General features: G+C 46.2%; 1 protein-coding gene across 3 annotated transcripts in view; it reads right to left on the bottom strand.

Annotated features, from left to right (window-relative positions):
* NFKB2 (nuclear factor kappa B subunit 2) overlaps positions 1-22,330 on the bottom strand; it is a 75,936-nt gene that overhangs the window by 28,078 nt on the left and 25,528 nt on the right. For 2 of the 3 annotated variants that reach the window (XM_054982481.1, XM_054982483.1), the window contains exon 1: positions 122-212. Coding sequence is in view for 1 of the 3 variants with exons in the window: in XM_054982484.1 (XP_054838459.1) it covers positions 12,205-12,332; positions 14,481-14,548; positions 16,314-16,385 (268 nt within the window). In the remaining 2 variants the exon portion in view is untranslated. Of the gene's footprint in view, positions 1-121; positions 213-12,204; positions 12,333-14,480; positions 14,549-16,313; positions 16,386-22,330 lie in introns of those variants that run through there. The other variant, XM_054982484.1, reaches the window with a different exon arrangement.

The raw sequence follows: 22,330 nt of genomic DNA, 5'->3' as shown, positions 1-22,330 counted from the left end.
GCAATCCTAAACAGAGTTGCGCCAGCCTCAGCCCGTTGATCTCAACGGGCTTAGACTGGAGTAACTCCGTTTAGGATCGCGTTGGGAGCAGCTCGCCCCCCCCCCCCGAGCCGGGACTAACCTGCGGGATCCGTTCGGCCCGCCCAGGCTGCTCAGCGGCGCCTCTCGCGAGGCCCCCCCGCTTCAGGCCCCCCCCCTCTCACACACACACGCGCGCGCCTTTCCCGTCAGTCAGCTGACCCCCCCCCCGGGGGCGGGGCCTCCTTGGCAGCCTGGCCCTGGGCGGAGGAGGTCCGGTTGTCCGGGCAACGGCAGGCTAGGCCTGCAGTCCGCGTCAGCCAGACCCCGAGAGCCGCGGCAGAGGTGAAAACCAAGAGGCCTGGCGGAGCCTGAGCCCCGCCCGGGGGAGGATCCCGGGAAGATTTCCGAAGAACAGGGGAAGCCCCGGCGGAAGGGGGTGCTGCGCAGGCGCCGCGGGCTCATCTGCTTCGGGTTGCCAACACCTCCAGGCGACGGGGATCGACTCCCCTGGAGAAAATGGCACCTTTGGAGGGTGGGCTCCTGTTGAACTCCCTCCCTCGTGTCTCTTTTTCCCCTCCCAGGGTTTCATGAAGCCAGAGGGGACCCTTTCCAGCTGAGGGGAGCGGAGTCGTGAATCCTCCTTCCTCACGTCCCGAATCCACATCCGTCTCCCCCCCCCCCAGGCTGCTTTAGTGTCTCTGCACTGGGATCCAGAGGGGTTAGCCGTGTTAGTCTGTAGTAGCAAAACAGTAAAGAATCCAGGAGCACCTTTAAGACTAACTAACCAACTTTATTGTAGCATAAGCTTTCGAGAACCACAGCTCTCTTCGTCAGATGCATGCACCGGGACTATCGCAGAAGCATTATTTTAAGTGTTTGGTCTGCTAACAACAAAAAAAACCCTTTCCTTCAAGCGTTCTTACCGTTTCTTTGCAAGACGCTCCCAGACAGGGTGATGTTAGCTAAAGGTGGATTCCCCCTCCGGGATGACTGCACTGTGATGCAAATCATCTTGAAAACCCCACTCTGAGTCAGGGCAAATTTTGCCCCCCGGGTGTAGGCTCAGTGTCTAGGTGGGGGGTTCAGAGCACTAAAAGTCGAGGGGGGGGACACCAGCTGCTGTGGGTTTTTTAATTGTATTTTGAAAAGCAGCCTTCAGTTCTGTAAAACAAAACTGCTGTGTTCATAAATTTAAAAAGATGTGTGTCCCTCCACCAAAAATAAGCCATGTGCACAGTCAAATGAAGTACTGTTATGGTGGGGACCAAGGAGGACTGGAAGGGAATGGAAGTCCCATTTTCTCAGGGTCTCCCCCTCTTGCTCCAAGTCCCTTTTTTGACCTTCTTCCCTCCCCCTCCACACCCCACCCTTGCACTCATTCTTCACCCACCTGACCTTTCTAGTTGGTAAAATGAGTACCCAGTTTCCTGGGGGTAAAGTGTAGATGACTGGGGAAGGCAATGGCAAACCACCCCGAAAAGTCTGCCAAGAAAACATAATGATGCGACATCCCCCCAGGGGTCAGTAATAACTCGGTGCTTGCACAGGGGACCTTTACCTTTTTAAAAAGGTTTTAGTGTTTCCTCTGATTTTTTTAATCTGAGCTCTGGATTTGCCTTTGATGTTATTGCTGATTCTGTTGATTTTATTGGCTCTCGAGTTTTATTAGCTTTCCCTTTTCTGCTGGTTGCTGTTTTAGATTCCTGCTTTTAGATGAATTTTAAAGGTTTTACAGTGTGCTTGTGGCCAGTTTTTCTGAGGTCAGCTGCCTTTAAATATTACCAGCTACAGAAAAATGGGGCATAAATTGTCTAAATTAACATTAGGGGGATTTGCTACGTTGAAGTGAAAGAAACCAGGCTTTCAGCCTGAAATGTTTTGCTAGTCTCCCATGTTGCTGAGGTGATACTCCTGGATTTGGGGGATATCTTAGCAGAGGAAAGTCTCCCTCAATGGGAGGGAGGTGCTTTTATTGCTTGGCTCAGGTCCTGGGTGCCCTGTCTAAATCTTTGCACAGTTGATTGTTGAATTTAGGCAGTAATTTATTTCTGAAAAGAAAGGTGCCAGCTGCTCTGGAATTGCTACTCTTTAAGCCTAAATGTGTGTGGAGAGGATGCAGTTGCTCAGGATAAAGACACTCTGCACATTCCTAGGGTCTTAATTCCTACTGCACAGCCTCAGTATTTAAAACAATTTCTAGCCCTGTCACAAATTAAATTCTGCTCTCCATCCCTATTCCACCCACTCTTTCCTAGGGCAATGATCCAGGAAGGGTAAGGGGATATTTAGTAGAATAATCTCTGCATATCTAGGATTTTTCCTACTTCTTTGAGACTGGGTGGGTGGGAGCAAAGGATCCAGAGATAAGAAAGATGCACAAAACACACCACAAAGAGGTTTTCATTATTGCAAATTCATTTTATATATTACATGTATATAAAATATTCAAATTGCTCCTCACTGAAGCATGCACAGGTCAATTTCACTCGAACCATGAGCAAAGTCAGCTCAGCTGAACACATAAAGTAGCAAGATGGGGCAGGGGGAGAGACAGTTACATCTGCCTCTAAAGGAGCACGGTAGGATGTTTCCAGACTGCAGGTGCTGCTCAGTTGTTGTGTGAGATCCAGATGTATTTCTTCACAGTGCTGCTATTGCAGCAATACTGCATTTTCTCCGTACTAATTATGTTACTTTTCAGCAAAGGCGATTCCCCATCTCCACCTCCTTGGCTAGCGTGCCGCCTGAAATCACTCCGTAGAATGTGGTTCCCCAGGCATCATAATGCCTTTGAGCATGTAACATCACTGCTGATAAGGGGCATAATTCCCACCCTCCCCACCCCAGTCCTGTTTTTGTGACCATTTAAAACACCAGCAAGGCTTGCTCCTCATCCCAAAGCAATCCCAGTCTGGCAGTTTCCCCTCCTGCTTTGTTCCTGTTGTATTGCTTTGGAAGGCGTATGCTTCAGTGTGCTAAAGCAGGCACCTTTCCTAACTCGGCAGCGACCCATCTGTTATTTGGGAGGCAAAAGACCATACTATAAACACAAGGCCAAGGTTGGCACGAGTATCAAAGTAAAGGGGGGATCCATCTGGAAAGTTTCCAACAACTACTCAGCACGTTAGAAAATATCATGTGATAATGGTTTTACTATAATATCCGATCAATATCATGTGATGCTGGTTTTACTATAATATCTGATCAATATTGTAAGAAAGTGAAGTTTGCTTGAACTTCTGCCTATCCCTGTGTGTGTAAAGTGCCATCATGGTGCAGCCGACTTATGGCAACTCCATCAGGTTTTCAAGGCAAGAGATGTTCAGAGGTGGTTCCTGCCTCTGTGTAGCAACCCTGGCCTTCCTTGGTGGTCTCCCCTCTTAGTACTAACCAAGGCCGACCCTGCTTAGCTTCCAAGATTTGATGAGATCAGACTAACCTGGGCCCACCCATATGTAACCCCATCCATTCTAAAGACAAGTACAAGCATGTATAGAGAAAACAGCCTACACACGATGGCCTTTATCTTTACCAACAAGACAGGTCTGGTTCTTCCATGACAAGAGCAGCAGGGGTCCCATCGCCCTGCATAGCTCCCTTTAGGACATCTGGTGGGAAGGGCCACCAACGTGGTGACTTCCCACCCCAGCTTGCCTTGAGGATCAAGAGCCACACCACCACTGCAGCACAGCTGGCCCGTACCCGTGCATCGTACCCAACCCATATTCTGTCAAACCAGCTTCTGGGAAGTTTGACTACCATGTATTTCAATTACTATACACATCTTTGGCTGCTCCTTCAGAGTTTTCCCTTGTGTTTCTTTAGAATGCACGCAGAAAAAAAATAGCACGAGAGGCATGCCTGAATATTCGAGGACAGTACAGAAATAGTCATCGCAAGAAGAAAAAACGTACGACTTCAGAAACCATCTCAGCAAATCCCTGCTGAGCATGTTAAAGGCACTTCAGTACAGAAAAAAGCACAAGGCGAGTGATGGCCTTGTATTGCTTCATAAGGCAAGCTTCCTTGGCTGTTGGAAAAGGCACTCGTCGTAATTCCTCGGCCTGCAGTCTTTCCTACATCTATTCTGGGAATAAAAACAAGATAGATTTACCCGTGGAGATCCTGGATTTCTTACAGTTCTGAAAGTGCTTTAAGTTCTTTGGAGGTGAAAAAAAGGTTAAGAAAACCAGGAGGACAATCCCTGATGAGGTCTTTGAAGGCATCAACTGTTGCCAGCACCTAAGAGAAGGACGGCACCTCTGACAGCTGCACAGGAGGTTTCGTTTTCATCCAGGCATCTCCTACATGAGACAGCCAGCGCCAAAGCTGTCCACTGGGGTGGCAAAAAATCCTTCTACTGAACGTTAGGAACCAGCCCCAGAAATGAGGTGCTGCAGCTGCAATGCTGAACTTTTCAGGAATAACCCTTGAGTTTTAAGCAGTCAGGCAGTTCTCATACAATATAAAAGGAAGCTGTTGACAGATAGGGCCTCTGCATCAAAGTTTAAGGATGAAGAAACCAGATTCCAAGCCGCAAACCAAATTCCACACAGCGATCAACAGAGGCTGTTGCAGATCTTTCCGTTAGGAGATGCTATGGAAACAAGTAGTCTGCCGGAATGGACACACAGTAGAAGTGAATAAAAAGCGGTGAGCTTAGCTGCAATAACCTCAGATATTTTACCTTCTCTCGATACTAGGGCTCAGCTTATGTGCTGCTCATGTTTAAACGCTTAGGTTTTTTTAGTGAAAAATGTTAAAGGTGCTTTCCTTTTCCAACCCAAATGATTTTTTTTAAAAAGGTGTCTTGCATAAAATAATACTGCTTTCTGCTGATTTACACAGAGGGGACGTATAACACCTGAATAAACAGAACTGACCCAAGGTGGGAACAGATAGAAGTTACTTTGCAAGCAGTATTGGTCCCTAAAAAATTAAGGCCATTCTTGAAAGGGACTCCTCTCCTTGGAGGAAAAAACAATCACAGTTGGTGATTGTCTGTGTCCAAAACTCCCAGGAGAACACACGAGCTTTTTCTTGGTCATGGCAAAGCCTGGGTATGCAATGGATCTCAGATCCCGCTCTCCTGGGTCATTGGCAGGGATCTTTTCTCAGCATGGGTATTTGAGCTCCTCTAACTGGAGATGCCAAAGATCACAAAATACATGCTACCACTGCAGATTCCTAAGATCACAACCTCTCTTATTCTGTTCCAAACACAACAGAAAATTCTATCCACCCCACTCAGTCATTCTGTTTATCATCCCCTTCCTGTGTGGAAGTGTTGGAGAGTCTTTGATGAAAGGGTAAGGAAATCTTGCTATGTAAAGGCCACTGGCGGCATCGAGATGCAGGCAACTCTTTAGTGTAGAATAGCCAAGTCTTGGTTAGCAAAGCACATATACCAAATAAATATGAGTGACAGTCTGACTTGAAGGCATGTCCAAGATAACAGTCTAACTTTTGATTCTTTTTGGTCTCGTTGAACATCCCCACAAGCCCCGCTCGTCCCTGTTCTTGCAGGAGCTCTTGTGCGCAGGAGGAATCCACTTCTCACATCATGGCAAGGCTCTCCAAATGGCTGTGGACATGTGACATACTTGATGTGCTGCTGTCCACTTTGTAGCTTTTAGAAGTCCGTCTGTCTTTCAGAAGAACCAGAAAGGTGTCTGTGGAAATGCCCCCAAATTCAGCAGTGAAGGTGCCATAGAAGACAAGGACATTGATGATAAACATCCATTCACAAAGAGCAGCCAGGTGTTGAAGTACAAAGCTCTGCTGGATGAAAAATACTCCACATGGGGGCACAAGAGTCAAGGTAGACAACTGCTGAAAGGCTCACAGTAGAGGGAACACCTGAAGAGCTGTAACAAGCAGTTTAAAAAAGTATTTGGGAAATTAAAAATGGGATTCTACTAGCTTCACTTACGAAGCGCCCCAACCACCTTGTATAGGCACACTTGGTTGGTTCCACAAAAAGAGAAAGCAAATTTTCTTTTTATTGGCCTCCCTTCTGGTTTACAAATTCAGGCACAGAATGGAGTGGCAGCTGCCAGCTAGCGAGAGTGGCTGCAAGTCTAAATGCCATTCTCTGATGTGAAGCGTTTTTTTTTTTAAAAAACCATTTTACCTCTCTGTGCTGCCTGAAAAGATGGTACACAACTATTCCTGCCAACACACAGAGGCCCACCATGGCAGCTAATATCTGTCTGGGATCAACAAGGTGGGAGGAAACTAATCTGCCTCACTATGCCCATGACAAGAATGGGCAATCTGCGTCCGCCTCACTTCCTATTCCAGTTTTCCCTTTCACAGCACACATCAATAACCAAAATTGTACGTGTGGTGCCATTAACCCAGATAACCTGAAAAGACAACGACAAAACCGAAATGCAAGATCTTAATCCTAGGCACAGCCTCGTTTGACTTGTGGGATCTTTTCCTCTCTCACACACAGACACCAACGCAGATAATTTTAATTTTTTACCTATTGAAAACAAAGAGGAAAATTTAGCGCCCTTATGTCACACACATCCATAAACTCTCTGCGCACATGTGCGCGCACGCACACACAAGTTATTTATTCTTGGATAGTTTCAAGAGGTGCTGAACCAGAAAAACTTAGTAACTATCATAGCAAGTATCCAGGCCCAGCTGTGCATTCAGGCCTGTAAGCCCACCCACTTGTCCAATTTGGCAAAGGTCAAAAATAAACCGCACATCCCTTCCATGTCTGCAGACGAGTTAATCTCATCCCGTTCAGTGCTGTAGGGAAAGGCTGTGAGTGTAGAACAACAGCCCAAGCTGGGGTGGCAGAACCATTTCTCCCATGTAGGATTGTTCATACCATGCACACTACCAAATGTATGGATTCCCTAATGCACTGGATGAGTACAGTGGAGTCTTGGAAAAGGCCAAGCTGAGCGCTGCCAATACACCCTCAGGGTCCCTAAATGGTGTTAATCATTACCCTCCATTCTGACAGAACTTTCCAGTTCAAAAACTAGAGCAGCAACAGGGGCACGGTGCAGAAAGGAGGATCCTTAAGGGAGGAATTCACCCTCTGTCGGCATCCCTCTGCTCCAGGGGCCAACAGCATATTTCACCTGCAGTTAGGAAGGCACTCCTCCTTCCACATCCACTCACAATCCTGGTTTCCTTTCTCTGGTTTAGCTGCAGCTCATGGAGAAAGGGGGAGGATTTCGCCTGAAAAAATGGCCTGGTAAAAGGGTTAGACCTCCCTGCCCCTATTCACTGCTTCCCTGATCAAATCCGCAAGTCCCCTTTGTGACTTGAGCATTACCATATCAGCAGATTGCCCCGGGTCTCATTTGCAATGGCCCTTGTGTGAAGCTACACCATAAAGTTTAAAATGCCCTTCAAAGGGCCAACTTAGCTCCATCCCCTCTCCTTATTGGCTGTGGGTGGATTGTCAACATGGATACTCCACTTGCAGTCACCCTTCAGTTTCCCCAATGTGCCAGATTAAACGGAGAGCAGGAAACAGCCTGGGACATCCCCCCCCATCATATTGCTGCAGAAAGGATACTAAAAATGAGAGTGATGAAGGCGAGGGCTGCAAGAATGCTGCGCACGTGGCCAGTCCAGTAATGACCTCTGGATTTTGCCATGCGGTAAGTAAGAATTGACTGAAGGAGTAAGAAGATCATGCTGGTAGGGAAAGCCACTCCTGCCCCGACGTAATGCAACACTTTAGCATGGTCCACCTAAGGAGAAAAACAGAGAAACAAACCAGTTCAAGAATCTCACACCACAAGTCAAGCCTGGCTGCCTTGTCTCAGCCCGTGACTGTCAGGAATCCTTCACCATCCGGCTTAACAACCCTGGGATCAAGTTTTGTTCAGCAATATTATCATGGACCAAGTTCAAAACAAAAGAAAGCCTCATGGATTGAGACTGGACTGAATGTTCTGAATTTACAAACTGAGACTGTCAAATTCAGGAAATGTAGATCTGTCCATACATTTAGCAGGCTGGTCATCCTCTTTGTGTGATGGTAGTGGGAAGTCATGTCCTTCTCCTTTGCTAATATCATGTGAGGCAGGCACTCCACTCCATACACACATAAGCACAATTTGTGCAATTTTCCTCTTTTATTTCGGGGGAGATAATTATACAACTTGGATTGCCATGGGATGTCCCACATTATGTACATGATGAAGTATGAAGAAAGCACTTGGGCCATTTGAAGAGTACTGTCTGCTCAATACATACACGAACCAGACCCTGTCTTTCAAAATTTTAAGAAACTACATTCAGATTTAACTTTTTATGTAACACTTGAAATCCAACATTATAAAATGTTGTTCCTAAGCAGCAGAACTCAAATTTCCAAACTTTAAGCGCAACCATTTGATATTTGCTATTAGCCACCTTAAGTGATCTGGAAATCTTTAAATAAAGACCAACGGGGGGAAACAGAGCTCCAGTTTGACATTTCATAACTTTTCAAGTATGTCGATTCTAGATCTGAGCACACACTGTCCATCTTTCTTCTCTCTGCTTTTTTGATTCCAGGACTTGCAATGGTGGTGTTTCCAAGGCCACTTCCAGAAGGTCAATCACCCCTCTCTTCAGGAATAGAAGTCTCTCATCCTTGACTAGTTATATGTTTTATAATACAACTATTATTGGAAATATTTAATATTATCGAGTGCCAAAGTATCCTGCCAGTTAAGCTTCCAAAATGTGCCCGCCCTGGCCCACTTCCTTCTGTTTATTGTCGCTTCCGATCCCCTCCCAAGACTTTCAGCCTCGTCTGTTTTTAAGATACGGATCAAGCGGCACCTTTTCAAACCCATTTTTGGCATTGGATGTCTTCAGCTTCCTCAAGCAGATGCAGACATGAGCCTGGCTGTCAGCAGGCAACAGAAACCAGTTGAGAGAAAGCCTCCCCTTGGCCCGTTCTCATTTAACACGGGGGCAGAAATCTGTATTGACAATGATGTTGGGAGCTCATAGAGGTAAATAAATGAGGGACATGCCCATGACACTGAGGCCAAGCAGAAATGCTGCTGGTCTTTCTTCCAACCCTGCCTTTCCACCACTCCCATGACAAGGTAACAGAACTCTTGCCCTTGACCTCCTGTCCTAACTGAAGAAGCCAAGTCCAAGGCACAGAGATATCATGGGATCCAGCTGGTGTTTATGAGACTATTGGCAAGGTGTCTCTGAACCTCGTGTCAAAACCACCTATGCCGCCTTGCTTCTCCAAGCGTTAGCGACCCTGAGTATTTTCACACACAGATATTAAGGTGTGTCTCAAGCATAAACAGCTTCCAGGCCTTTAGCAGTAAAGGGACAGGATGCCCACAAGCACTCTAAATGCCTCCCTCTCTCTGGAAGCATCTCTGTGGATGTGACTCTGGAACTCACAGCCTCTGAAAGAAAGGGAAAAGGGAGCTGCCTTCTCCTGGCAAGGGACTGCTGATCAACAGCCCAGGGCTGACATCACTCACAAGGCAAAGAGCAGCCTGTTACCAAGAGGCTTTCAAGAGTGTGGTCTTGGCTCATCCAAGGCTTCCCTTGAACAAACATCTCTTTTCCCCCACAAAGAATGGCTGGAGGAGAGAGCCAGACACGACAAGAAAGTAGCAGCTGCCCAAACACATCTCTCCCATGCATTGTTCCCCCTCTAGCATCTCCTCGCTCAGACACTGCAAACATCCAAGCGGTTGGCTGTGCAATGAAGGGAAAGCAAACACCACCATACTTCCTGGGCCTGTCCCCCGTGGGAACAGCTGGCAGCAGCAGCCCAGTCCTCTCGCCTGGCTCATCTCAACAGCAGAGAAGTACTGGGGGGGAGGCAGCTCCTTTGCCCTGGCCCTTCCTGCTCTCTCATAACTGCAAACGGAATATGCCTTCTCCAGCCATTGAAAGAGAGCTGGGATGGACGCAACCTCCAAATCTGATCAAGAAGAGACAGCGTTCTCTTATATAATACAGAATCACTAGGAAAGGTCTGGGAGGGAGAGGTGCAAATCACAAGCCCTGGCCAGGTGAATGTGTGGACACACACTTCATGCCCGCCCCTCTCAGTGGAGGCAGGACAGAGCCTTCTGTAGGAAGAACCCAAGATTTCAGGGATCACATTGGATGGAGATCATCTGAAATATGGTGCTGGAGGAGAGTTTTGCAGATACCATGAATGGCCAAAAAGGTTCTAGATCAAATCAAGTGTGAATTTTCCCAAGAAGCTGAAATGACAAAATTGAGGCTATTGTACTTTGGTCAGATTATGAGAAGACAAGACTCTCTGGAAAAGTCAGTAATGCTAGGAAAAGTGGAAGGCAGCAGGAACAAGAGGAAGACCTAAAATGAGATGGCTTGACTCAATAAAAGAAGCCACGTCCTCGTTTGCAAGATCTGAGCCAGTCTGCTAATGACAGGACATTTTGGAGGTCTTTCACTCATAAGGTTGCCATAGGTCGGAGGGGACGTAAAGTCATGTCACACACACACACATTAGATGGAGAGCTTGTGACCTTCTAGGATTAGGGAGAGGGAATGGAAACAGAAAGGAACTGTTTTATAAAGGCTGCATTTATCTGACACGAGCTTTACTCCCCCACCCCCACAACTGTTTCCACATCTGCCCCTGAAAGTGCTTCGGCGCTTCTCTCTTGCTGCTGAGGGGCGCGATCACTTTGGTGTGGCTCTGATCTGTATTTTTTTTTAATTGCAAAACTGTATCATTATGAGAGAAGGATTTCAGAGAGGAGGTTGCTTGCGTTCTTTGTTTTCTGATTCGTATATTTGAGGATAAAATATCTCCTTTGTTGCTGAGTCCCTTTTGCGTCATTTCCTATACTTTTTGACCTTAAAAAAACTATTAAAATACTAGCACAGTAGTCAAGCTATTTCTTTTCTCAGCATAGGAAACCTGAAATATAAGTCCAGAGGAGTTAGCCGTGTGAGTCTGTAGTAGCAAAATAAAAAAGAGTCCAGTAGCACCTTTAAGACTAACCAATTTTATTGTAGCATAAGCTTTCGAGAATCACGTTCTCTTCGTCAGATGCATGGAGGGCAGAAGGAAACTGGTCAAATATAGAGGAGGAGAGGGGAGGGGGGAGGAGGAGAGGGGGGATGTAAACAACTCCTTTGATATGGAGATGCAGACAGCTCCTTTTGGTGTGGGGATCAGTTTGCTTGTGTAAAGGTTCAAAGGAGTTTGCCGTGTTAGTCTGTAGTAGCAAAATCAAAAAGAGTTCAGCAGCACCACCAAGACCATACAATTCCACTGCAGCACAAGCCTTCGATAACCACAGTCCTCCCCGCCAGATGCATCTGACAAAGAGAACCGTGGTCCTCGAAAGCCCACGCCAGGTGCCACTGGACTCCCCCTGACCCCGCCTCTGTAAAGGAAATCAGTTACCTGTGATAACAAGATAACTATTCATAGTCCCTATTCAGTCCCAGCTTGACAGAGTCAAATTTGCATATGAATTCTAATTCAGCAGCTTCCCATTGGATTTTGTTTTTGAAAGGTTTCTGTTGAACTACGGCGACCTTTAAGTCTTTGATGGAATGTCTTGGTAGATGGAAGTGTTCTCCCACTGGTTTCTGGACGTTGCCATTTCTAATGTCAGATTTGTGTCCATTTGTTCTTTTGCGTAGAGGTTGGCTGGTTATTGTTATTCTTCACTATTGCAAGGAAATGGATATAGAGATCCTGAATTGCTTTTCGACTTTAATGTGTTTGTGCCATAGCGCAATGATTTAAATGTAACTTTGATATCTCTGCAATTCCCTTGCAAGTAAGAGTTAAACTAGCAATTAAGTCCTATTGTGAACTAAAAAGTGGATAACAGCCAGTTTGGTGTAGTGGTTAAGAGTGACGGGACTCTAATCTGGAGAACCAGGTTTGATGCCCCACTCCTCCACTTGAAGCCAGCTGGGTGACCTTGGGTCAGTCACAGCTTTCTCAGAGCTCTCTCAGCCCCACCCACCTCACAGGGTGATTGTTGTGCGGTTAATAATAATATACTTTGTAAACTGCTCTGAGTGGGTGTTAAGTTGTCCTGAAGAGCAATATATAAATCGAATGTTGTTGTTGTTGTTATTTTTGATACGAGCCCTGCCCTCTGTTTGCTTCATACCCAAATTTGTTCCTCTCCTGCTTAAGGTTTTATACAAGCTAAGGAAGAGACATTCTCTTACCTGGAAGTTGCCAACCATAATGAGACCAGCTGCACAGATCCAGCCTGCCGCCAGCCCCACAGTGTTGAGAAGGGAAGAGCCACACTGCTCTAGGACATGCGCGTATCTCAGCAGGCCAACCAGCATCACTTAAGGGAAAGAAACAAGGGTCAGCCTCAGCCACCCGCTGAAATGCTGCCTCCACCCACATTCTGCAAACAAAACCCACATTAGCAGCTAGGAAAAGAGCAGCATATATACGAAGGCTATAGACGTGGGCTCTTTCTACTCTATGCCCAGGGAACAAGAGTCAGACAAGATCTTGTACGAGAGGGCTTAGAGTTGCCAACTTCCAAGTGGGGCTTGGAAATCTCCCAGCCAGGGCTTTTTTTTCTGGGAAAAGAGGTGGTGGAACTCAGCGAGTTGCCCTTGGAGAAAATGGTCACATGGCTGGTGGCCCCGCCCCCTGATCTCCAGACAGAGGGGAGTTGAGATTGCCCTCCGCACCGCTCAGCGGTGTGGAGGGCAATCTCAACTCCCCTCTGTCTGGAGATCAGGGGGCGGGGCCACCAGCCATGTGACCATTTTCAAGAGGTTCCGGAACTCCGTTCCCCCGCGTTCCCCCTGAAAAAAAGCCCTGCTCCCAGCACTATACCTGATCTCCAGATGACCGAAATCAGTTCCTCTGGAGAAAACGGCTGCTTTGGATGATGGACTTTATGGAATTATACACTGGCTGAAAGCCGGCCCCTGACTTAACCCTGCCCTCCCCAGGCTCCACCCTCAAACCTCTAGGAATTCCCTATCCCTAATCCTGAGTTGGCAACCATAAGAGGACTGGCACGGTTGGGTCCATCATCATCCCAAACAGGAGGATGTCTCCAGTTTCACACTCGCACTGCAGCATGGGGGGGGGACACCTAATGATTTCAGTCCTTATTTTAATGAGAAGCAAACATCTAGCCCTCAGATTGCACTTCTAAGTCTCAAAAATGCACACTGTTTCAGCAAACAGCTCCAAGGTTCGGGGCACAGAGAGAGGAGAGCTTGCGTGTGCATGTTCCTTCTTCACAGGCTTTGATCATGTTTCCATATCCAAGTGTCTTTACTATTTCCCCATATTTTGTTTTTCCAATACCCTTTTTCTCTATTTTTTAAAAAAAGCAAATACAATTCTTTTAAATTTCTATCTTGGATTTTATTCCTCTGAAGTCAGACGTTTTATGTGACTTGCAACAACTCTGAAGCCAAACATCCAAGTGAAACCATACAAGTGGAAAAGCACACTCAGTCTTAAAACAAAAATCTTGGCTCACTCTTTCCTATTCTAAACAGGAACAATGAACAAGAATATGGGAAGTGTGGGAGTACTGGTGAGAATGTCAGACGAGGATCTGGGAGACCCAGGTTCAAATCCTCACTCTGCTAGATCCAGAGGAGTTCGCCATGTTAGTCTGCAGCACCTTTAAGACTAACCAACTTTACTGTAGCATAAGCTTTTGAGAATCAAAGTTCTCTTCGTCAGATGCGTCATGCATCTGACGAAGAGAGCTGTGGTTCTCGAAAGCTTATGCTACAGTAAAGTTGGTTAGTCTTAAAGGTGCTCCTGGACTCCTTTCTATTTCACTCTGCTAGGGAAGCTTCCTGGGTTACTTTGGGTCAATCACACGCTCTCAGCTGAACCCTACCTGCCAAAGTAGTTGTAAGGATAAAATGGAGGAGAGGAAAATAAGTTAAGCTGCTTCGGGCCCCCACCGGGGAGGAAGGCGGTATATAAGTAAATAAATACATATAAATGTTGTGTTCCTTGTCATAGGCCTTGGATTTTGAACAGGAAATGTGAGCCCATCTGTGTGTGGCAGGCGACGGCTGAAAGCAGCAAAAAAAGTCCTAAATAACCTACACCCATGAGAACTTGCACTAGCATAGATGGCCCAGTCTAGCCTGATCTCATCAGACCTTGAAAGCTAAGCGGAGTTAGCTCTGGTTAGTACTTGGATGGGAGGCCACCAAGGAAGTCCACGATCAGAGGCAGGCAGTGGCAAAACATCTCTTGCCTCGAAAACGCTGTGGGGTTGCCATCAGTCGGCTGCAACTTGACAGCACTTTGCACCACATGAGAACTTGGGCCTGTACCTGAATCCATCCTTCACCATCCCAAAGTGGCGCAGGCTCTTGCCAGCCACGTCTCTCAGCCTTCTCCACTTCCCACATAACACAAGCCCACGCTGAGAATCCTGAGCTGAGTTGCAGCTTCCCCCCCCCCGCCCCCGCTTCTCTCCGGGGCAAAAACTCACCCATGAAGGAGCCTAGACTGCAAATCAGACTGAAGAAGCAACTCTCTGGGGGGAAGGTGCCACACTTGCTGTAGGGAAAATTGAGAGGGGAATTCAGGAAATGCATCACGCAACTTGGCTAATTTAGCACTGCAGGTCAATAGCCTCATGCTGGGAAGCCCCACCTCCATTTCAGGACAGTAACTCTCTCCTGTCCACACTGTGTTGAATACTGGTGTAGCACAGTACAAGAGAGATGAATTACACCCCCGCCCCCAGTTCAAATCTCCCTCTGCCACATGCATTCACCAGACTGCATTTGTTTGTTTACAGAATTTATATTCTGCCTTTGTGCCCAATTTTACAATACTGGTAAAGGTGACATTTGGTACACCAGTAATTCAACACACCCAGAGTGGGTGCTAGCTACACATCACACTGTTTCCCAGTTTACCCCCAGTCCTGTCAATTCCAGACACACCTGTTCAGAGCACCCAGTGATTTTTGAAATATAATTCTCAGACATGTGGGGACCCAATTCAGATCAGAACTCTGGCATGCAGTCCGCCTGTGTGTTGCAGTCCCAATATGAATCAGGCTCCACGTGGTTGATTAAGTCACAAAAATCATGAGCTCTGAACACAGAACTCGCAGCACACATCTGGTTTGACAGGGTGTGGAGCGGTGTAATGGTTACCACAGATTACTATAAAAGCCAGGAAGGAGACATTCCATGCTTCTTAATTTGAGATCCCGACTGTAAGTGGCTTCTGCAGTTAGATATGCCTGATCGTAAGATTTCCTCCAGGTCAGAGAATGCTGGTATGCACAATCAAGAGGTTAAAGTTCAAGTAAACATTGACCTGGAATTATCAGACCTTTTGGATACGGCACAGTAAACATCATGCATTTAGAAGATGGCAAGGACACGAAATAGCAAAAGCAAATCCTTTCGTTTTGTCTTAAATTAATTAAGAGTTGAATTGATTCCTTTAAGCTTTCCAGTGAATTCAGTCACATTATTAGTAGGTGGCATAGCACATGGGGCAGGGATGGGGGGGGGAGGTACAAGGATTCATTGAGCATTTCCCCCAACCAACCCAGCTGTGTAAGCTATGAAAAGAAGGAATATAGTCCATAGCAGAGGGAATTCACTGGAAGTATAAACAAAGATTCCACTAGCAGGAGAAAGTCAGGAGGCATGGCTCTGATGAAGCCGAGGCTCAGGGCTTTTTTCCTGGGAAAAGAGGCGGTGGAACTCAGTGGGTTGCCCTCAGAGAAAATGGTCACATGGCTGGTGGCCCCGCCCCCTGATCTCCAGACAGAGGGGAGTTGAGATTGCCCTCCGCACCACTAGCATGGAGGGCAATCTAAACTCCCCTCTGGAGATCAGGGCGGCGGGGCCACCAGCCATGTGACCATTTTCAAGAGGTTCCAGAACTCCGTGCCACCGTGTTCCTGCTGAAAAAAAGCCCTGGGCTTAATCCAAATTTGGGGCTTTTCAACTTGGTCACTTTGAGTCCTAAACACATGACAGGGAGAGAGCTCCTCTTTTCAAAAGCTGGTACATGACAAGGCAGGGGGGTTCTAGCCACAGCCCAGAAGCGGCTTGTGCAGCTTGAATTTCCTTTTATCTTGCAATTTACCGCTTGATTTTTGTTCTGCTTTTTCTAACTCGAGTTTGTTGTATAGTTGTATAGTTAAAGGATGAAGAACTGAGGTAACGGTCAAATGGGAGAGTGTGGCATCCCACTCTGTATGAAAATGGTATTTCCATTCTGATTCTTCTCACGTTTGCTGAAAAGATGGTTGGCGCAGGGGCTTGTGTTGTTTCCCAGGGAGTAAAGGCCTTACCTGACTAGAGGAATGTGATCCAGGGTGCAACAGGAAATGGGGCTCTCGAGCTCACACGATTGATTATAAATCCTTTTAAAAGAGAGCAAGATGGAAGGAAATGCATTACACCCAGTTTTTGCACACGTGAACCAAACAACCAATCTTGAAATTTATTTTGCAGAAAACTTTTAATCTTTTTGAGCTGTAAAGGCGTTCCAGGGCTTGGCACACACCAACTGGGAAAGTCAGGTGTTCACTCAGGGAAATCTGCACAATTGCTGAAAAAGTTAAATATTTGGAAATCTGGGTTTTCCCTTCAGCATTCATTTTTTTAAAAATGTGTTTCTGCTTAATTACTTCACACTTTCACCACAGAGCATAGAAGATCAATGATACTAAATATAAAGCCAAATTAATTCAAACTATTATGGAATACAAATACTTCATTTTGTTAACATTTATTTAGATTAAATACTTACATGCTACTTTTGCAGCATGTGTTCAAAGCAGCTATCCACCCTGCCATGGAAGCTCACTGGGTGACTGTGTGAGCCACTCAAACACTCTCAGCTTAACCTACCTCACAAGGTTGTTGTGAAGATAAAATGAAGGAGAAAGGATGTAAGCCACTTTGAATCCCATTTGGGAGAAAGGCATAGTATAAATGGAGTAAATAAATATATAAACAACTGAAAAAAACTGCAATCATATAAAAGAAAACAAAATAAAAATATAACAAAGTAACTACTAGAACATAGATAGATAGATAGATAGATAGATAGATAGATAGATAGATAGATAGATAGATAGATAGATAGATAGATAGATAGATAGATAGATAGATAGATAGATAGATAGATAGATAGATAGGTATTTGTTTAACAAAATTTTATCCTTCTGCCCTCGCAAGGGCTACCAAGGTGGCTAGCAAATTAAAACATACGCAGTAACATTTTAAAATGATTAAAGCCAACCAAAGATCATTAAAACCTGAGCTAAAATATATACAAAACATAAAACCAACAACTAAAAACATGTATCACCCCTTGCCAAATCAAACCAAAATACAAACTCTCGAAAGAGATCTCAAGGTCTTTCAGAAATACAAAGAGCAATAGCCGTAAAGGCCCCACTTCTAACAGCAGGAGATGATATCGAAGGAAAAGATGGAAACTGATGTGATGAACAAAGATGATGGGACAGTTTATACAAATGAAAACAAGAGTGTAAGGTTCACAGTAATCAGGGTTCCCAGACATGTGTACTTAGAAGTTAAACACTGCCATGCCTTCAGCTTAAGGAGATAGGCAGGGTCAAAATGTTTGACATAAACAAATAAATAACGCAACTTCCACACTAGATGTGTTTGCTGCAGGACCCAAAGAGCTGTCATGCCTGCCACACAGTATGGAGCTGCCCTTACTGACGAAAAGAAATGCTGCACTTAATAAATGCCGCACTTAATTTACTTATATTTTATTTATTTCATGTTCAATCCCTTCAACCGTAGGTTGGTTGGATTATGAATAAAACAGAAACAGAACATGTCCATAAAACAATAAATACTAAAATCATTTTTAAATGTATGCAAGAAATCTAGCAACAGCTTCCAGCCGGCTCGCATCATTTGAAAACAACAGTTTTAGAATTGTATAATGAAGCACTGAACATGAGAGTTGACAAGGGATCCCAATATACCACACCTAGCTTCAGTAAACAAAGGACAGTGTAACAGCACATGTGAGATGGTACATCTGAGGTGCTCCAGGTGCACAAGAACAATTTCTTTCAATGCAGGCGATACTTTTAAGCCTTCCTATGTATTCAACTGTTGGAGGTGAATTACATCTTGCCAAAAAAATTAAGCGTCTATGTTTGGGATTTTTTTTATAGTAACCAGATCATTAGCAACTGTGTCAGGGTCGTGGGGCGATCGAGCTGGGGACCCGGCTCCCAGCCCTCGACGGGGTATTATTGAAACCTTCGCCGAGGATGTGACCTTGGATGCCACACTTTCAATGGATGCCCAGGTTGCAACCGTTGCCAGGTCTGCCTTTTTTCATCTTCGACAGGCCAGGCGACTGGCGCCCTATCTTTCACCCCAGGACCTGGCCACAGTAATCCATGCAACGGTCACCTCCAGGCTAGACTACTGCAACTCACTCTACAGTGGACTGCCCTTGGGCCTGACCCGGAAGTTACAGCTGGTCCAGAATGCAGCAACGCACGTCCTTACCGGAACGTCAATTTGAGCGAGCATTCATCCTGTGCTGGGCCAGCTGCACTGGCTCCCAGTGGAGTTCTGGATCTGGTTCAAGGTGTTAACCTTGGTGTTTAAAGCCATTCACAGACTGGGACCTGCATACCTGCAGGACCGCCTCTTCCATTATGTCCCCTGCAGGGCGTTGCGTTCTGCAGTCAAGCAACTCCTGGTGGTCCCCAGCCCAAAGGACATCCGTCTGGCCACAACCAGGGCCAGGGCTCTTTCTCCCGCTGGAGATCCGGGCCCTGCGGGACCTGTTACAGTTTCGCAGGGCCTGTAAAACAGAGATGTTACGCCGGGACTTTGGCTGAGTGCCAGCAGGTGTTCCCCTTCTTCCATCTAAGACCACCACTTTTCTGGGGCTGCCCTCGGCCATCTACTATGCCCATATACAGACTCCCAAATATTTATTTAAATAGCCTGTGCCTGGACTGTTTTAATGACTTTTTAAAGATTATTGTTGATTTTATGGTTTTGTGATTAATTCACTGTGTTTTATGAATGTTGTTAGCCGCCCTGAGCCCATTTGTGGGGAGGGCAGGGTATAAATAAAATAAATAATAAATGAAATTGTAGGAATATAGCCATAATACAAAGGAGAACGGACCACTGGATACTTACCGTGAAGGGTCCTTCTCCTCTAAGGAGGACATCTTGGTGGGTGATTTCCACCCTCCAATCAGGGAGGCAGGAACAAAGTCTTTCCACTTCCTATGGTCATAGATCCAGAGGAGTTAGCCGTGTTAGTCTGTAGTAGCAAAAATCGAAGAGAGTCCAGTAGCACCTTTAAGACGAACCAACTTTACTGTAGAATAAGCTTTCGAGAATCACAGTTCTCTTCGTCAGAGCACTGGTTCTCGAAAGCTTATGCTCCAGTAAAGTTGGTTCGTCTTAAAAGTGCTACTGGACTCTCTTCGATTTTTCCACTTCCTGTCTCCTTGGTGGGATTCACCCATCTCCTCAGTTCTGGCAACTCTGAAAGCAGTTAACAATGACCTAAACTATCAAATCCAATGCTCTTGAAGACAGTAATGGACAGTAATGAGTAACATCTAGGTAATGAAACCCTAGGACAGGAAGTGGTCCTGTTGAACAAAAGAGTGGAGAATGATGAGTACTTCAGGAGGGATAAGATGTCTTTCTTTTCTCAAAGGAGAAGGACCCTTCACAAGAAGTATCCAATGGTTTGTTCTCCCTCTGAGGCAGATAAGATCTTGGTGGGTCCTCCCAGAGCAATCATCCTCCAATTGTAAAATATATTCTAACACTCTTCTGTCAAACACTGCATCAGCTGACTTGTAGATGTTCATCTTGTAGTGCCTTACAAATGTGGATATTGATGACCGGGTGGCCGCCTTGCAGACCTCTTCAGCTGTACTGTGTCTGGCGAAGGCCACGTAGGTTGTGGCACTTCAAACTGAATGGGTGGTAATCCCAGCTGGCATGTCTAATTTCGAACTTTGTAGGTTTCGATAATGCAAGTCTTAAGGGTACTGCTGATGGTCAATTTTGACACCCTCATCCCTTTATTTGGAGGAGAGATCCACTAGTGGGACCTGAAAAAACTGTTTAGTAAATGATGGTAAAGCATACAGTTTCTTAATAAAGGTTGGAAATTGCCTGTTGGCCATAGGTTTCTCCCCTTCCACCCTTAATTGCTTCTCAAAAAAATGCAGGGAAGGGGAAGATGCTCTCTGCTGTGCGTGACCTAGGGAAGAATTCTTTGATCCCCTTGGGTCTGCCCTTGGTTCTGAGGTAGATGGACCTGTTTCTTCTTCTGATGGATTCTCCTGAAGATCCAAAACTGCCATGGTCTTGGATAGGAGATACTGATAGTCCTCCGACTTGAAGAATCTTAGGGATTGTTCTGGGATTTCTATCTCATCCTCTTCCTCGTCTGGAATGTTGTATATCATAATATATTGTATATTATATTGTGTAAAGTGCCATCAAGCTGCACCCAACTCATAGCGACCCCTGCTGGGGCCCTCGAGGCAAGGGAGAAGCAGAGGCTGTTTGCCACTTCCTTCTTCTGCAGAGTCTTCCTTGGTGGACTCCTATCCAAGAACTGACCCTGTTTAGCTTTCTGAGATCTGACAAGATCAGGCTACACCCTGCCACCTTCCCTGTTCACTTTCACTATCCGCATAAACTTCGGTTTCTCACTGAGAGTTCTCTCACTTTTTTTTCTGGTATCGGTTTCCATTCTAGCTGCCTTAGTAGGCCAGCTAGGTTTCCCTTTGTATGAAATTGCCCCTTCTATCTTTCCCTTTCTGGGAGGGGAAGGCCAGGAGTTCCCGCAACACTCGAACAAAAATTGCCAATCTCTTCCCTCATAGTTTGTCTAATTAAGTTTAGACAATCCAGAGATAATATCACGGTCCCCGATCCTGACGCATTACTCACGGGTAGACCTTCGCTGTCCGCACTGGATCCTGGAGCCATTGCTATTTGTAGATGTGTAAAAAAGGCTTGACTGGCTTTCGCTGGGTCCTACGCCCCTTGACTGGCTTATGGATGTGGGGAAACTCGCTCCGCAACCACCTCCTGGTCAGTTCACTAGGTTGCCCGAGTCGGCAGAGCCTGAAATGGCTGCCGTAGTTTCCTTGAGTAGGAAGGGATAGCACCTCTTTTTGGCATGCTTTTGAGCCTCTGATCGTTTTGCTTTTGTGAACGGCAGCCGCTGCTGTCTCTGCACGATCTGTGCCAGTTGTACCGGTATTGTTACTGGGAATGATGGAGAGGGGGGCTTCTAACTCTCATTTGGAGAGGAAGCTGTCCTCACAGATTTCCTTTTCAGAGTTGTTGGGAAACCTGCTCTGTAATGCTGTCAGATCTGGAGAAAATGGCCATCATGGCTGATAAGTTCTCCTGTCTGACGAAGTCTTTCCCTGAAATTTCTTTGTGTAGAAACATGAAATAGAGTAGATTAGTGAAGGAAATAGAAGGAAAATAAGAAAGTCATAAGAATCTAGAATTAGAAGTTGAAAAGAAGGAAAGAAACACGAACAGGTGAGACTGTGCCTATTTTAAATTGCTCTCCCTATCAAGGCAGATGGGTGACTCCCACCAAGCAGACTTTTCCATGTCATTAGCACGTCAAAATACTGCCCCATGGCGCAGAGTGGTAAGCTGCAGTACTGCAGCCCAAGCTCTACTCACGACCTGAGTTTGATCCTGGCGGAAGCCAGGTTCAAGCAGCCGGCTCAAGGTTGACTCAGCCTTCCATCCTTCCGAGGTTGGTAAAATGGGTACCCAGTTTCCTGGGGGTAAACTGTAGATGACTGGGGAAGGCAATGGCAAACCACCCCGTAACAAAAGTCTGCCAAGAAAACATCGTGATGTGACGTCCCCCCCATGGGTCAGTAATGACTTAGTGCTTGCATAGGGGACTACCTTTACCATTAGAGCACCAAAATAGATGCCCAGATATTTGTAAGAAGGACCTTGTTCAAGTGCAGGACTTAACAGTGTCCAGGGTCTGAGGCACAGCCCCCGGCCTCGCCGGGAGGAAACAATGGGAGGCAGCCGGGAGACAGCTATCCTGCCACCCCAGCCGGCAACCAGGGCCAGAACCTGCCTACACCAGGGGAAAGGGGCAAAGGTCCAAAGCCTCAGAGGGCTAGAAGGGGCAGGGAGAGGCCAGCTAGTCCCACCCTCCAGGGGGAGGATAGGGGGCTAAGCAGAGGGAGAGGGCAAAGGCAGGGGGAATAGGGACCCAGCAGCTGCCCAAACAGAGCCCTTGCCAGCCAAGGAGGAGAAGCAGCCACAA

Source organism: Eublepharis macularius, chromosome 6 (genome assembly GCF_028583425.1).
Source record: "Eublepharis macularius isolate TG4126 chromosome 6, MPM_Emac_v1.0, whole genome shotgun sequence".
Lineage (NCBI taxonomy): Eukaryota > Metazoa > Chordata > Lepidosauria > Squamata > Eublepharidae > Eublepharis > Eublepharis macularius.
The sequence above is the reverse complement of the archived record's forward strand: the minus strand, read 5'-3'. Positions and strand labels throughout refer to the sequence as shown.